Source organism: Danio aesculapii, chromosome 25, assembly GCF_903798145.1.
Source record: "Danio aesculapii chromosome 25, fDanAes4.1, whole genome shotgun sequence".
Classification (NCBI taxonomy): Eukaryota; Metazoa; Chordata; class Actinopteri; order Cypriniformes; family Danionidae; genus Danio; species Danio aesculapii.
The window spans coordinates 19701973-19717421 of NC_079459.1; the positions used below are offsets into that span (position 1 = coordinate 19701973).

The following is a 15449-nucleotide window of genomic DNA, read 5'->3' on the forward strand; positions in this document are numbered from 1 at the left end:
ATGTAAATTTATAATCAATTGTAATATAGTAAATTATAACTTCTGAGAGAAACTACTTGATTACAGTAATTTGAGTATTTGTAATTTGTTACTTTACACCACTGCTGGTCTCTACCATTAATCAAAATATCTTTTGTGTTCAACAGAAAACAGAAACTCATAAAGGTTTGGAACAACTTGTGGGTAAGTAGATTGTGAGTAAATATACATTTTTGGGTGAACTGTCCCTTTAATATTTGCAAAATGTTTGACGTCACTCTTATTACTCTGAACTAGCCTAAATAAAGTGGAAATCCAACAAAAGCTTGCTAATAATAATCCATGTATGGGTAATATTTCTAATGGTCTGGAGAGTCACATCACCGGGTCACATTCCCGCGAGCTCTGACATGAAATCCTGTGAGGAATGACGAGAACAGGAGTTGTGTCACGTTTCATTACACACAGCACTGGCTTACAGTGAGTATTATAAAACTAGCAAAACCACTACAGTTTGGCACACACTAGTCTGACACACACTTTGTATTGTAGCATTTTTTTTTAAATACAGTATAAATTTACTCACCCTCAACCAGTTCCAAACCTGCATAATTTTCTTTTGCCTATTAAACAGAAATGAAGATGTTTTGAACAATGTTGAAAACTGATAAGCATTGGCATACAAAGAAAAGCTAATGGAAGTCAATGGCTACTAGTTTCCAACATGTTACGAAATATCTTCTTTTGTGTTCAACAAAAGAAAAAAAATAACAAGAGAAGTAAAGCATGAATAAATGATGGCAGAAATTTCCTTTTTGGGTTAAACTATCCCTTTAATATATAAATACGGTGTAAAAGTTCCATCAAGTCATCACTTTTGACCACGACTGAGTAAATATGACATTATGTTGTTACTGTTTGATGCATCAACTAGACTTTACCAAACCTAAAATGGAGTTACAATGCCATTGTGTGTGTCCTCGAGTTTGAAAATGTCATTGTGCAGTTTCATCCCATTTAAAGAGAGTGATAATCCTGTAATATTCTCCATGCTCAGTGGTGCAGACTCCTCCTTAAAGGGGCAGTTCATCCAACAATGAAAATGTACTCAATATTTACTCATCTTTAAGTGGTTCTCATGGGATATTTTCTCTTTTTCAAACTATTCTCTGTAAACTCTAAAGATGGTTCTGCATGAAAATCCCAGTAGATCAGCAGTTTCTGAAATTCTCAGACCAGCCCATCTGGCACCAACAACCATGCCACGTTCAAAGTCACTTAAATCACCTTTCTTCCCCATTCTGATGCTCAGTTTGAACTTCAGCAGATCATCTTGACCATGTCTACATAACTAAATGCATTCAGTTGCTGCCATGTGATTGGCTGATTGACAGCAGGGGTGTCAAACTCAGTTCCTGAAGGGCTGCAGCCCTACACAGTTCAGTTCTAACCCTGCTTCAACACACTTGCCTGTAGGTTTTAAACAAGCCTGAAGGACTCAATTAGTAAGATCAGGTGTGTTTAATTAGTGTTGGAACTAATCTGTGCAGAGCTGCAGCCCTGCAGGAACTGAGTTTGACACCCCTGGTATACAGCTAATAAAAGAGTCAGATGTATTTCTGTGAACTATGTAGTTTAATAACCTGGAGATTAGATCATAGTTCATCTGATGGTTCAGTGAAAGACGGTTCTACGAATGATGTCCAATAATAAATGAACAAGATAAAAGCACATTAAAATAAGAACAGCTGCACATATTCAATTGCAATAAAAATACCCTGTGGATCAGACAAAACATACACACGACACAATAAAAGATTGTATTACCAATTTAGGTACTAAGGAAATCACAGTTTATTCAGCATAGTTCATTCATTGTTAGTAGACACCTGTGTCTACTTACAGTACCTGTTCTGATGAAGCAACAACTGGTCAGTTTGGAGATTTGCAAATGTTAAGACCATATGTCGTAACGTCAAATAGTTAGTGAGTGTAAACAAACCAGATGATATGTAAAGAATCAAAGAATTGGTAATCTCTGGTACAAGCATGGAAACATGGAAAATAGCTATAACAGAATAAATTCATTTCTGTTTACATTAATGTTCAATTTATCGACTGCATTGTGAGAAATATGCTTCAACATCAATAGAACTTGAGCTTTGTGTGTGTGTGTGCAACTTTTGGCTGAAAAAAAAAACATTTTTACTGTTGTATATGTATTTTAGTATATATAGTTGAAGTCAGAATCATTAGCACCCCTGAATTATTAGACCTAATAGTTTAAAACATAATAGTTTTAATATCTCCCCTACTGAAAAAATAACAGCTTAAACCAGCCTAGGCTGGTTGGCTGGTTTTAGCTGGTCGACCAGCCTGGATTTAGAGAGGGGTTTGGGCCATTTCCAGGCTGGTTTCCAGCCATTTCCAGGCTGGTCTTAGCTGGTCAGGCTGGAAAATGACCAGCTTAATCAGCCTAGACAGGCTGGGAGCCCAGCCAAAACCAGGCATGTCCAGCTTAAACCAGGCTGGTCAAGCTGGTTTTAGCTGAATTTAGCCGGTCATTTTCCAGCCTGACCAGCTAAGAACAGGTTGGAAATGACTAGAAACCAGCCTGGAAATGGCCAAAACCCCTCTAAAACCAGGCTGGTCAACCAGCCCAGGCTGCTTTAAACTGGATTTTTTAGCAGGGTCATTTCTAATAACTGATTTATTTTATCTTTGCCATGATGAAAGTAAATAATATTTGACTAGATATTTTTCAAGACACTTCTATCCAGCATAAAGTATGATAGAAGCATTTAAAGGCTTAACTAGGTTAATTAGGTTAACTAGGCAGGTTAGGGGGCAATTAGGCAAGTTATTGTATAAAGATGGTTTGTTCTGTAGACTATTGAAAAAAAAATAGCTTAAAGGGGCTAATAATTTTGACCTTAAAATGGTTTAAAAAAAATTTTAAAGCTTTTATTCTTGCCAAAATAAAACAAATAAGACTTTGTCCAGAAGAAAAAATATTAACGGACATATTGTGAAAATTTCCTTGGTCTGTTAAACATCATTTGGGAAATATTTAAAAAAGAGATAAAAAAATCAAAGGAGGGCTAATAATTCTGACTTCAATTGTATATACACATTAAAATCTAATAAGGCTGTGCTAATTAGGCTAAGTTATACATACAATTATGTTAGTAAAATTGCACTAAAATCCCTTTTCAAGTCTAATCTTCCATAATCTGTCAAACTTTACCTTTTCACTCACCCAGTGGTCCTTTAATCATCTCTGTACCAAGCACCATATAACCGAAAGATTGCTACATATACCCCCTCAGTCAATCCCTTTCTGTATAATCAGCTTTGCGTAAAGAGCATTGTGATATTATGTTTAAACAATGTTGTCCATACAGCAAGGAAATATACCTACTTATACAGTTTATGTATCATTTTGTTTCTTCAATCACGAGTCCGTCATCCCTTACAAAAATTATCCATGTATTTTATAGTAAAATTGTAGTAATCATGTTTTTTGGTGCATTGACTTCGGTTTTACTACAAACACCATGCTTAAACTATGGTTGGTGTTGCAAATCCATGGCTAATTTGGGGTTACCATAGTCTAATTTGGCTAATTTGGGGGTTCCCATGGGGTTACCATAGTCAACCACAAAATTACTATAGTTTTGCAAATCTAAGCATAGTTTTACCATGGTAATTGCAGAAGAATTGTGGTTATACAAATGGAAGTAAGTGCACCAAAAGGCATGGTTAGGGTTAGGCATAGGTACAATTTTACTATTAAAAAGGTTAGGTTAAGGTTAATAAAGGTTCATTTCTGTAAGGGATATAAAATAACATCTTTACCAATGGTGAGATATTACATTCAATTATATTCAGAAATCTTCCATATTTCTATAAAACAAAATCACATTTACTGCAACCTTTTTTCAACTTTTCGAGAGTTTTTCAATGGTTCTCCCTCCCCTTGATGAAACAGCCAATACACTGTAAGAAGATACAGTGAAAAGCATGCGATGAAGTCATAATGATACGCTGCGACCAAAAACACTATCAGCAAAAGTGTGTATCCAATCATCCTTTTCATATTATCATACGACAGAAACTCCTTCCACCACAGGACGTTACGCCCAATGACACGTTCATTCCCGTCCACTAGGGGCAGCGTAGCTCTTTCCAGCTCCATGAGAAACGCAATATTTGACAAGTCCTCAAGAGAACTATTTGGCCGATCCTCATCCACAGACTCTGAGATTGAAGGCATTGATGGTCTCCTTCGGCTTATAGAGGGTCTTTTGCTTCCGCTCACTGTGCCTTCTCTGAATACTGACTGTTGTGAATTCCTCAGACTGTTCAAGTACAGCTCCATCTCTTCATCGATCTGTGATTCTGTTGAAGTATTGTCTTCAGTGTTTTCAGAATCTCTGGTCAATGAGTCTTTTGGCTCACATTCCATGTTTTTATAATCATCCATAGTCTCACTTTCACAGAATACTTTCATTTCTTTATCACTGGGATCCCAGCTATTCTCTAACGCTTCTGTACTTCCACTGACTTCAGTATCACTCTTTTGAGATGATTCTTGCCAAGATGTTCCAGTTTCCTCACAGATCTGTACTCCACTGTTGTAACTCTCTTTGTTTTCCAACACCTCAACTCCACATAGACATTCATTTAAGTCAATATTCTGTTGGGTTACTGATTGAACATTGCAGGTACTATTGAACCTCTTCTGTTCCTCAGAATCTCTTTCAAGAACCAAATAATCAACATCTACTTGCTTATTTTCTCTCTCAGGTTCCATTTCGTCCAAATCCTCTTCATCATCTATGTATTTCAACTCATCTTCAATGCTCTTTATTCCTCCCTTATTCTCTTGCTTGTCATTTCCACCTTTTTGTTCGTCTGGTTCTTGGTCTTTCTTCTCTTCTCCTTTTCCAGTTCCTTGTTCTTCCTCCTCAGGGCTCTCAGAATTTGTAAATTTGCAACCTTCCTCCACTTCTTTATTAGCTAATGTGATCTGTTCTCCTTCACAGTCGATAATGTTTGTACACTCCTTCTCTGAAGTCTGTGAAGAAAATTCTTCCTTCTTATCATTCACGTGACAGCTCTGCATAGTATTGCACATATTTATCTCTGTGTCCTCCAGTTGTGCACATTGTTCTGTTAGCACAGTTGTTGTGTTTGCTAAGTCACAAAGATCTTCAGGTTTTTCAATGAATGATATCATGTTAGAGCAGTCAAGCTCCAATTTATTACCCAACGTGATCCCTGAAGTTGTGGGGTCATCTGGAGATTTGGCAAGAATGTTGATTGGATTCTCTGTTTGAACTAATATATCTTCTTTGGTGTGGATATTTGTTGGGTCGTCCTGGTTTTGTGACATTTTAGTTTTGATACTAGAGATCTGATTATTCAAAGATAGTGGAGTCTTTACAGCTGATGTGGGTGATGAAGGATCTATTTGTTCAGATAGGTTGTCAATACATGACTCTGTTGCTTGATTTGCATTGACTAAATGTTGTGTACCTTGTAGGGGAAATAAACAAGGGTTGTGGCAGTAATCTTCCTGGAACGTTTCATCTTTACATTCTCCTAGAGGAGGATCTAGTTGGCTGGATGTAACTTTAGGAAGGTTTGCTTCAATAAATGTATTGTATGTTGGGTAACCACTAGTATAATCATTCTGATTGTAAGAACCTTCAACACATTTACTTTTATTTGACTCAGAAAGAGGACTTTTGGTTGGGTTTACTGATTTGTTCTGATCTGTTGATGCTTTGCAGTCGTCAACACTAATACTGTGTACTTCCTGTTTTGAAGATATACAAGTCTCAGGGGTTGTAACCGCAGTTAGACTCTTGTTCTCCAGTTCCTTAAATGACCTGTCTACTTGTAGCTTCTTTGGAAAGTCTTTTTTCTCAATTTCCATGTTTTTAAAAACCTGATGATAAAGTGGAGCTACAATGGTGCCAAACGTGAAGCCATGAGAAAACAGCTGAGTCTGTGTGTTGGCAGTTTTCAAGCTCATATTATCTTCTTGATTCCCATCAGCAACATTCACATCTTCATCCACCTTTGAACTCAGCGCCAAATGTTTTAATCTTTGCTTAGCATCCTTCTCAAAGTGCTCCCATGCTCTTTCAACATCCTTACACATGGACAAGTCTGAATTTTGGCATTCAGTAAAAGACTGACTGTTTGAAACTTTTTGGTCAGTAAGGTCATCTGTAAGAGGGACGTCCTTCAGAACTTGAGAAGCAGAGCTTGTGATGGTTTCATTACAACTTATGGAGTCTCCCAGGGGTAAATTTGTATGTGCTGTGGAAAAGTTAATCATACTGTCTTTATGGCAGATGTCTTTGGAGTCTCCTATGTGATCTGTAGATTTGAGGGACTCAGCTGGTGATGATGATATTTGGGTGTCTGTTGGTGGTTGAGGAGTTTGTTGGGATAGAGAGCTGCGTGGTGTCTTTTCCAGTCTCTGAGTGCTAGTTTCTGCTGTAACTTCACTCTCTTTCATCCTGGTCCCTCGTTTTTGTTCTTCCTCTCTCTTAGCAAAGTGCTCCTTGACTTTTTCTAATCGTGCAGCCTTCCTTCTGTTCCTTCGGCTGCGGTTTCTGCTCATTTCCTCCTGTTTACCAAGAGGTAGATGTGAAAAAAAATTCATAAAATCTCTTAACATTAACCCTTATGTGCAGTTGGGATGATTTCATCCACTCTGGGGTGATTTTGAGTCCTAATTTGGCCATAACGTTTTCTGTGTTTAAGCTAGCAGAATGATTTTTTTGGTGGCAAATCTTATTTTTACACATATTTTAAGAAAATGCTTTTAATAAAAAAACTCCCCCTCAAATTTACAACCCTTTTGTTATGTTAGGGATGAAAACATCCACAAAATTAAACTGCTGTAAAAATGCATCAGATAATTTTTTTTTTTCTGAATTTTAAATCTGTTAATCAACCTCAGTCCTGATCAATACTACTAAATTGTTTAGAAAATTACAGGACTTTAACTTTTTAATTGCCAAATTCATAAATGATGTCACTGATTTGGTGAAAAAAAACACAAAATGACTTATTTTCAATATATTAAGTAATTGTGAAAAGTATTTTTTAAATATTTTATCAAAATCTTGGACATGTGAAACAACATTGCCTTTGATGCATTGTTTTTGATGGATTTTAATTTTTTCTGCCTAATTTACTGTTGGTGGCTGTTTTTGCCCCATTGACTTCCATTATAACGGCATTTGTTGATTACAAAAGCATGACACCATATAATCATGCATTTTTGATTGTTTGTGGTTTTCTCTGTTGAGAAGAGGTAAAATTTGTAATTTTTACTGTTGATCATCTGTTAGCACCATTAATACTTTAGACAGGCCTTTGCAAAAAAAGATTAGTTTCTGTATTTTATATGGAGTATAACAGTAAATTAGTGTGTCTATGTGTATGAGATTGACCATTGCGCACTTACCTTGATGTGTCTGATAAAATCAAAATTTGCATCTCAGCTCTCAGAACTACATGGAGTAAATAATAACAAAGACTGTGTATTTATGCACCATCAAATGTGGTTATAATTGAAGTCAACGGGGCAAAAAGAGCCAGCAACAGTAAATTAGAGAGGAAAAATTTTTAATCTAACAATGGAAAGCCAATGTTGTTACTGTTCCAATGTTGTTACAGTCCACAATTGTGTGGACAGTCCAAAATATGTACATTTTGTGTGTGTTTTTTCCAAATCAGTGACATCATTTTTGAACTCAGCAATTAATTTTTAAAAACATTTAGTAATATTGATCAGGACTGAAGTAACAGATTTCTGCAAAAACAAACTGAAAAAAATTATCTGATGCATTTTTACAGCAGTTTAATTTAGTGGATGTTTTTTTTATCCCTAACGTAACAAAAGGGTTGTAAATTTGAACAGTGCACAAGGGTTAAAGTAATTTTTTAGCATTTAATTTAGATTGGGCCTACTTTTAAAGGAACACTATACTTTTGTAAATTTCTGTAATTTAACAGCCGTTATTTTACGTTTTTTTTTTTTCTGGCACTCCAGCTGCCGGAAATATTCCTTAAAATTACGGTCTTTTTTACAGTGTAGTTCAACTGTTTAGTTTTAGCATCTCTAATCCATTCACACGATCTCTAGTCTGAAGGGAGCCTTTTTAGCTTAGCATAAATTATTTAATTAGGCCATTAGTATCTCACACAAAATTTTCAAAAAGGTTTTGATAATTTACCTATTTAGAGCTTGACTCCACTGTAAACACATTGTGATGTTCTCAATTTCACTGAGACTGACAGAAAATGAAGAGATGCTATTTTCAGGTGCTGCAAAATGTAATTGTGCCTGCTGGGATTCTTGATTATTACTCCAGAATAATAGTTCCTAGTGATATCAACTCAGAAAATAGCATCTTTTTAAAATTCTGTCAGTCTTAGTACACAATTTTACTACAGAAGAGTAAAGCTTTAAATAGGAAAATTATCTAAATTCTTTTTTTAGGATTTTTTTAGCAAGATGCTATTGGTCAACCCAGGCTCATTCTGAAAACGTAGCCCTATAAATATTTCTAAAGAGCGGCAAATACGTCCCAGGACCTGTGTTTTTGTTTTTAGGAATCCACCAGAGGCCACTGTGTACACTTTATGAAATCTCAAATTTTTATTTTTCAGCTTTTGTTTTTGTCTTACCTGCTTTCTGGAACCGTTCTTCAATGGACTCAAACACCATCCTCGCGGTCAACTCTTTTCAATGTCTCAAATCTGCCAGCATACGCTGCGAGCCATTAGACAAACTGGTAACAGCAGGAAAGCCGTCCATATGGAGGTAAGTGGTCAGCTGCTAGTGCAAAAAGGAACGGCTTCATACCGCCGCGTAGCGTTCGTTTTAAGATGAAATGCAGGCATACGTACTTCTGAATACTTAATTCACGATCTCCAGAAATGTATAAAGGGCTCTGTTTTCAGAATGAACCTAAGTTGCTATTGATCTAATCTGATTCAATGCTAAGCTAAGCTACAATAATTTCTGTCAGACACAGAGATCATCTGAAATTATTAAAAAATGGTAAAACTTAACAGTTTAACTGTAGGGAAGTTGTAAATTGAACCTATTTCTTTAAAAGTGGTGTGTTCCTTTAACTTAAAGGTCTCAGAGTGACCCTGAACAGCCTGACCTATCAAGTGTCTTGTTTAGGACAGTACATAATGTTACACTAATACATGTCAAAACATCAGCGAGCACAGGACATTCAGAAGGAGCTGCCTGTGTCACACCACTTTTATTTGCATAGCTATATCAATATCTGCTCATCCTTGCTTTGCCTATGTGAATTTATACTGAAATACATTGTTTAATTAAAACACAGTTAAATTAATACGGTTAAATATAAGATTGTAAAACTCACCACTAGTTCCTTGCTTTCGTTTTCACGTTTCTCAGAGTTTTCACTTACAGGCTCTGGATCAGTTGCCTTTACATCATTTAGGTTTACAACTGAAAAGAACAACAACAACAACATGTTTATATATATATATATATATATATATATATATATATATATATATATATATATATATATATATATATATATATATATATTTGTAGTGTTTCCACTTCTAGTTTTGAGGAGTTAAATTACCAGGAAGCTCTTCTTTATTTGTTGTCGTAGAGGTTGAAGCTGATGAATTTGTGCTGAAAAATTATCAAAAAATAAACCAGCTTGTATTTTGTTCTCTAATGTATTATACCCATGAACTCGTTCCTTAACTCACAATTTGTCATTATATTTTTAAAATTATGGTTAACTTTTAATTCTATTTATATTTACAATTATATGAATATCCTGAATCCTGACTATTTGCAACAAATGTGTAGACAACCGCTCACCTGGTTATTTTCAGACAACTTTTTCTTCGGTTTTCACTCTCATTTTGGGCCTTCTCCTTTATTTTCTCACAACAAAACAAAGAATAGTTCTTTTCACTGTTGTTTGCCCAAAAAGTGCCTACAGACGTTTCATATCTCAAACAAAAGTCAACCCTCGCGCCTTCTTCTCCAAACGGGGGTACCAGTGTGAGCTTGAAGGAGAAACAATCCATCTCGCCATTGTTCGACCCAGATGCGTACTCAGCCAGCAGATCGAAATGACTTCTCCAGGAATCCAAAGAAGTACGAACAAAGACCATCTTATCAAAACACACATTCAGCACACGGATGATCCCTCTGAGAGTTGTGGTCCCAGAAAGCAACTCTAAACTTTCCAGTTCTATCTTCTGCTCGTGAACCCGCAGCTCTAACTCCTCAGAAGTTTGTGAAAGAGTGAAAAGAGGGACCATATAGTACTCCTTATCTTCGTTCAAGTCGCTTTCCGGAGGGCCTGATGGTGGAGTTGCTCCCCAAGCATCAAACTGCTTTACTGAAACAAGACTCAAACCAAAGGCGTCAGCAAAGGACACTCTTCTGCTGCTGGAAGGGGGAGGCAGGGAGTCATCAGAGGACGAAGAGCTTCGTCGTCTCGGTATGGGTGAAGATTTAGGTTTAATTCCATCCAATCCCAGCGACTCTTCATCCTCTTCCCAAGGGCAGGGAGCCGGCAAACTGAGTAAGTTGGAGCTTCCCCCAATGGGGCTTCCCAGCGCTCCCACTGACTCCATCGGGCAATGTGGAAGAGAGTGAGAGGAACTCAGCTGCTCGGCCAGCAACTGACGTGCTGTGACTTAACTTATGGAGTCGAGTTACATTTGACATTGTAGGCAAAAGCCAACTCTATATTTAGGACAGAAACAACTCGAGCTATGCAGTCTGAGCTCAGGGGAGCCATGAAAAATTATGTTTCAGGCACACTTCAAACAAAATAACATTGTCATGTGCACACAATAATGTCTAAAAGGATAGTTTACCCAAAAATGAAAGTTCCGTCATCATTCACAGCTTACATTTTTCCACATTTTTAGATATTACATTCATTTAGCAGACACTTTTATCCAAAGCTACCAATAAATGATGATAAAAGAAACACTTCAAATCACCGGAGAACAGCAGGATATAGATTCCAAGACAAGTCTAAGTTAGTTTAGCAGTTTGTTGTGTATTTATATATACAGATATACATACACATACACATAAACATTCATACACATGCATAGATACACACAGATAAGCATAAACCCACTCATCTCCATAATATACAATTAGAAGTGCACAATGAACGTTCATAAGAAGGTGTCTGGTGCATATGGAAAGAAAAAGAGTGTGTCTCTAGGTAGTTCTTCTGAAGCAGCAACTGCTTGGAACACAACAGATGGTATTTTGAGAAATGCCTCAGATTTCTTTTAGGTTAAGGAAATATTGAAAATTTTAATCCAGGGGTGTTCAAACTCCTGGAGGGCTGGTGTCCTGCTGAGTTTAGATCCAATTTGCTTCAGCACATCTGTCAGGAAGGTTTTAGCATATGTAGTAAGAGCTTGATTAGCTGGTTCAGGTGTGTTTGATTAGGATTGGAGCTAAACTCTCCAGGACACTGGCCCTCCAGGACCGAGTTTGGGCACCCTTGTTTTAATCTATTTAGCAGTGCTCATGCTAAATTCAGCATATGTTAAAAGAAGAAGGCTTAATTTGTGGTCATTTGTATATTTATAATTTCTCTACAGCTATATAAGCAGGGCTTAAAATGAACTCACCAAGCCCCAAATGCAAGTAAAAACCCATCTGTTGACCAGTTACATTTTAGAATTCATTTGAATGTTAAATTGCCTGAGAATGTAATGCTAAAGACTAAATTGTACATAAATGTGTGAAACAATGTTTTGAGTGTCTTCTCCAAGTTCTAAATGTTGATACACACTAAAAACCCTATAGTTTAATGTTTGAAAGCAAAGGGAAAAAAATTGAAAGCTCAAATGGTAATTTTACTATTATTATAGTAATAGTATGGGTGGCTCGGTGGCTCAAGGGTCGCGGGTTCAAGTCCTGGCTGGATGAGTTGGCATTTCTGTGTGGAGTTTACATGTTCTCCCCGTGTTGTTGTGGGTTTCCTCCGGGTGCTCCGGTTTCACAGTCCAAAAAACTAAATTGGCCGTAGTGTATATGTATGTGTGTGTGTGTGTGTGTGTGTGTGTGTGTGTGTGTGTGTGTGTGTGTGTGTGTGTGTGTGTGTGTGTGTGTGTGTGAATGAGTGTGTTTGGGTACTGAAGGAGCATACGCTGCGTAATATATGCTGGAATAGTTGGTGGTTCATACTGCTGTGGCAACCCCTCACAAATAAGGGACTAAGCCGGACGAAAATGAATGAATGAATAGTAATAGTAATGTTAATAGTAATTAATATGTAGATTTTGATACAGTTTAGTCATTTTATAGTAATATTTCTGATTCAGCTTTTATAACTAAATGAATTTGTAACAATAAAGATTTTGTTCTGAACATTTTTAAATAAAAAATGACATATTTTCAGTTAGATGCATTTTCTCTTAAGTCACCAAACATTTTTTGGACCCTTTATTAAAGCATTTCCTTGTAAAATAAAACTGTCACCTTTATTTGAAAGAGACTTTTACTTTGTAACAGAACAGGAAACTTGGTGCATGAAAACCGCGGAATGGAAAACTTTAAAGCTACAGTACAGCTGTAAGAAAGCAAAGGTCATGCAAGGAAACTTCCCTGTTTTTATTTGCCTTGTTTGCCCAAAGCCAAACTCACTTCCTCCTTGTGTATCAACTGTACCTCCATCTAGAGGAACACTGAGGAATTTTTATGAAGGCTAGAAGATCGTCTTTGTAGAATAGATTGTTATTCTTTATGAATAAGGTGAACGATTAGTCCAAGTGCAAGTTAATGCACTAAAAAAATGTTTGTTTTGTTTATCATTAATCAAAGTCTGTCCGTTTGCTTCCATGTTTGGACTGGTGGTCATTCTCCTTTAATGTCAGTTTGAAGGCTTCAGCCACAATATTCTTAACCATGACCCTCTTACTGATACTTTGCTATGAGGGAATGATACTCAATCACACCTTCACTGCAAAAAAAATGCAACCCCCCCCCCCCCCGCCCAAAAAAATACATATAGTTTAAGTCAGAATTATAGCCCCCCTGAATTATTAGCCCTCCTATTTATTTTTTATCCAAATTTCTGTTTAATGAAGAGATTTTTTCAGCACGTTTTTAAACATAATAGTGTTGATAACTCATTTCTAATAACTGATTTATTTTATCTTCGCCATGATGAAAGTAAATAATATTTTACTAGATATTTTTCAAGACACTTCTATACAGTTTAAAGTGACATTTAAAGGCTTAACTAGGTTAATTAGGTTAACTAGGCAGGTTAGGGTAATTAGACAAGTTATTGTATAATGATGGTTTGTTCTGTAGACAGTTGAAATTAAAAACTGCTTTTATTCTAGCCAGAATAAAGCAAATAAGACTTTCTCCAGAAGAAAAACAATTATCAGACATACTCAATGTAAAAATGTCCTTGCTCTGTTAAACATCATTTGGGAAATCTTTAAAAAAGAAAAAAAATAATCAAAAGGACAAGCAAAATAATCTGACAATGGGGTGAGCGATATAATCTAGTTTTTCTTTGAAATAAGACTATTTTACTTATCTTTTCTTCATTATTTTAACAGGGAGTGGGCCAGATCTGGGGCCCATCTAAATGTATGTGTCAGTTTCCAGTGTGTGTGCTGGTTGTGGGCCGGAACATATGCCAGATTATGGCCCAGAGGTTAAATTTTGCTATCTGGATTCTGGTTAATGCTGACTTTAAGGTGAAGTGTAACAAGCCTTTTCCCTCCAATATTCTAGTTTAGGGTCTTGGAAATAATGCTCTGTGCCATGTTATGTTGACCGTAGTAGAAACAGTCATTTATTAGAGAATGAAGTAATGTAGTAAGTAGTAACTAGTAAATTGTTGTTCATTTTGTTGCATATTTTATGTTGTGACAATTAAGATTCTGTTGTACATACAAAGATCAAGTCAGTGTACTTCCATTTTTCTGCATACACAACACAGACAACAAAAATGATTTTATGTGTTTCCACTTCCTTCTACTGTAGGCAGGTGAAGGTAAATTGTTCCAGCCTGGCTGGTAAAATCCTTTAGATTTTGAGCATAAATGTACACAGTAGTGATCATGAGTGGAAGATGCAGCATTAAAATCCCACCCATACCCCCACAGACCAAAATCACACAATCAAGACACCTCACTCCATTTTTTATAGCATTGAATAATTAACTAAAAGCAAAGTAAGACGTTTACGCAAGTTTGGTTATGTTTCGAAAATGCTCCTCAGACTGGTGTTTCACTGCATTAAAAAAGATCTCTGTCCACACAATACAGCTTAAAATGAATAATGACCTTTCATGCTCACTGGGTATGCACATATTTTGCTGCCATTTGTACTTGCCGTCTCCTGGTTGTGTAATTAATCAGAGAGAGATTGTGTATAAATTTCAATGAATCATAATTTTTTGGGGGAAATTCACGGGATATCATAAATTGACTCAAAACACTATTGGGAAATTGACAAATGTAATCTGGGGAAAAAACTTGAATTTCTGAAATATCTTAAAAAGACAAGAACTATTGAAAAATATAGTAATGTAGTTTCAGCAGGTGGTGTAATGCTCCTTTTATGTTGGTTTGCCAAACCAGCTAAAAAAAGCACCAAAAAAGAAAATGATGATTATTACGAATAGCCACATCTCCATTTTTAAAAGTCTGCCAGTACGTTCCAACTGGCACCTATCACCCTCTGAAGAGTGAAAACAAACATGACCACCACATTAAAGTGTCATTCCAAATTAAAGTTCTCAAAACTACACGTCAGGCACACATGCAAATCCACAGGGAACTGTTTGGTTTTACCTATAAATTTATGTATAGTATTTTTCTATAGGTAACCACTGAAATGTGTATAAATAAAGTTATGAATACAAACTTAGTTAATAAATACAGTTAATAAATAAATGAATAAAGTCAGAGCTTAAACAATGTACTTATCATATTAAGATTGCTTTACTGGCCAACTAGCAGACAAAAAGAGCAACGAAGAAAGTGCTCCTCCTTGATCGTCTTGTTAAGATGATGCAGAAGTGTGCTCCAAACAGAAACTTTTCTTTGGACCCCTACACTGTTCATTCATTCAAATCTGTCAAGGAGTCACTCTAGAAGGTAAACCCCTTGAAGAGATTAAAGCATAGGGATCTTCCGCATGGAATGCAGTATGTTTATATTAAAATGAAAATGACATTTCTAAACAATAATGAGGTCTTCAGAATTTTCAAAATGTTTTCTTGGGTCGAAGATGTCGAAGTAGTGTGGACAGCAGATCTAACTTTAACAAATCTTCTACATTTAAAAACAAAAACACACCAGTGTAAATGACAGCTAAAAACATTATAAGAACCATGACACAAAAGGTTTTTGGAACACTTTAT

At 36.2% G+C, this 15449-nt stretch overlaps 1 protein-coding gene across 1 annotated transcript; it reads right to left on the reverse strand.

Annotated features, from left to right (window-relative positions):
* Positions 1 to 1809: 1809 nt before the first annotated feature.
* ppp1r3ab (protein phosphatase 1, regulatory subunit 3Ab) lies at positions 1810 to 10699 on the reverse strand. The gene is made up of 4 exons (XM_056451618.1): positions 9896 to 10699; positions 9648 to 9700; positions 9414 to 9502; positions 1810 to 6625 (listed from the first exon to the last, which is right to left on the reverse strand). Exons 1-4 carry the CDS (start codon positions 10660 to 10662, stop codon positions 3905 to 3907), a joined length of 3630 nt encoding a protein of 1209 aa, XP_056307593.1. The 5' UTR covers positions 10663 to 10699; the 3' UTR covers positions 1810 to 3904.
* Positions 10700 to 15449: the final 4750 nt, after the last annotated feature.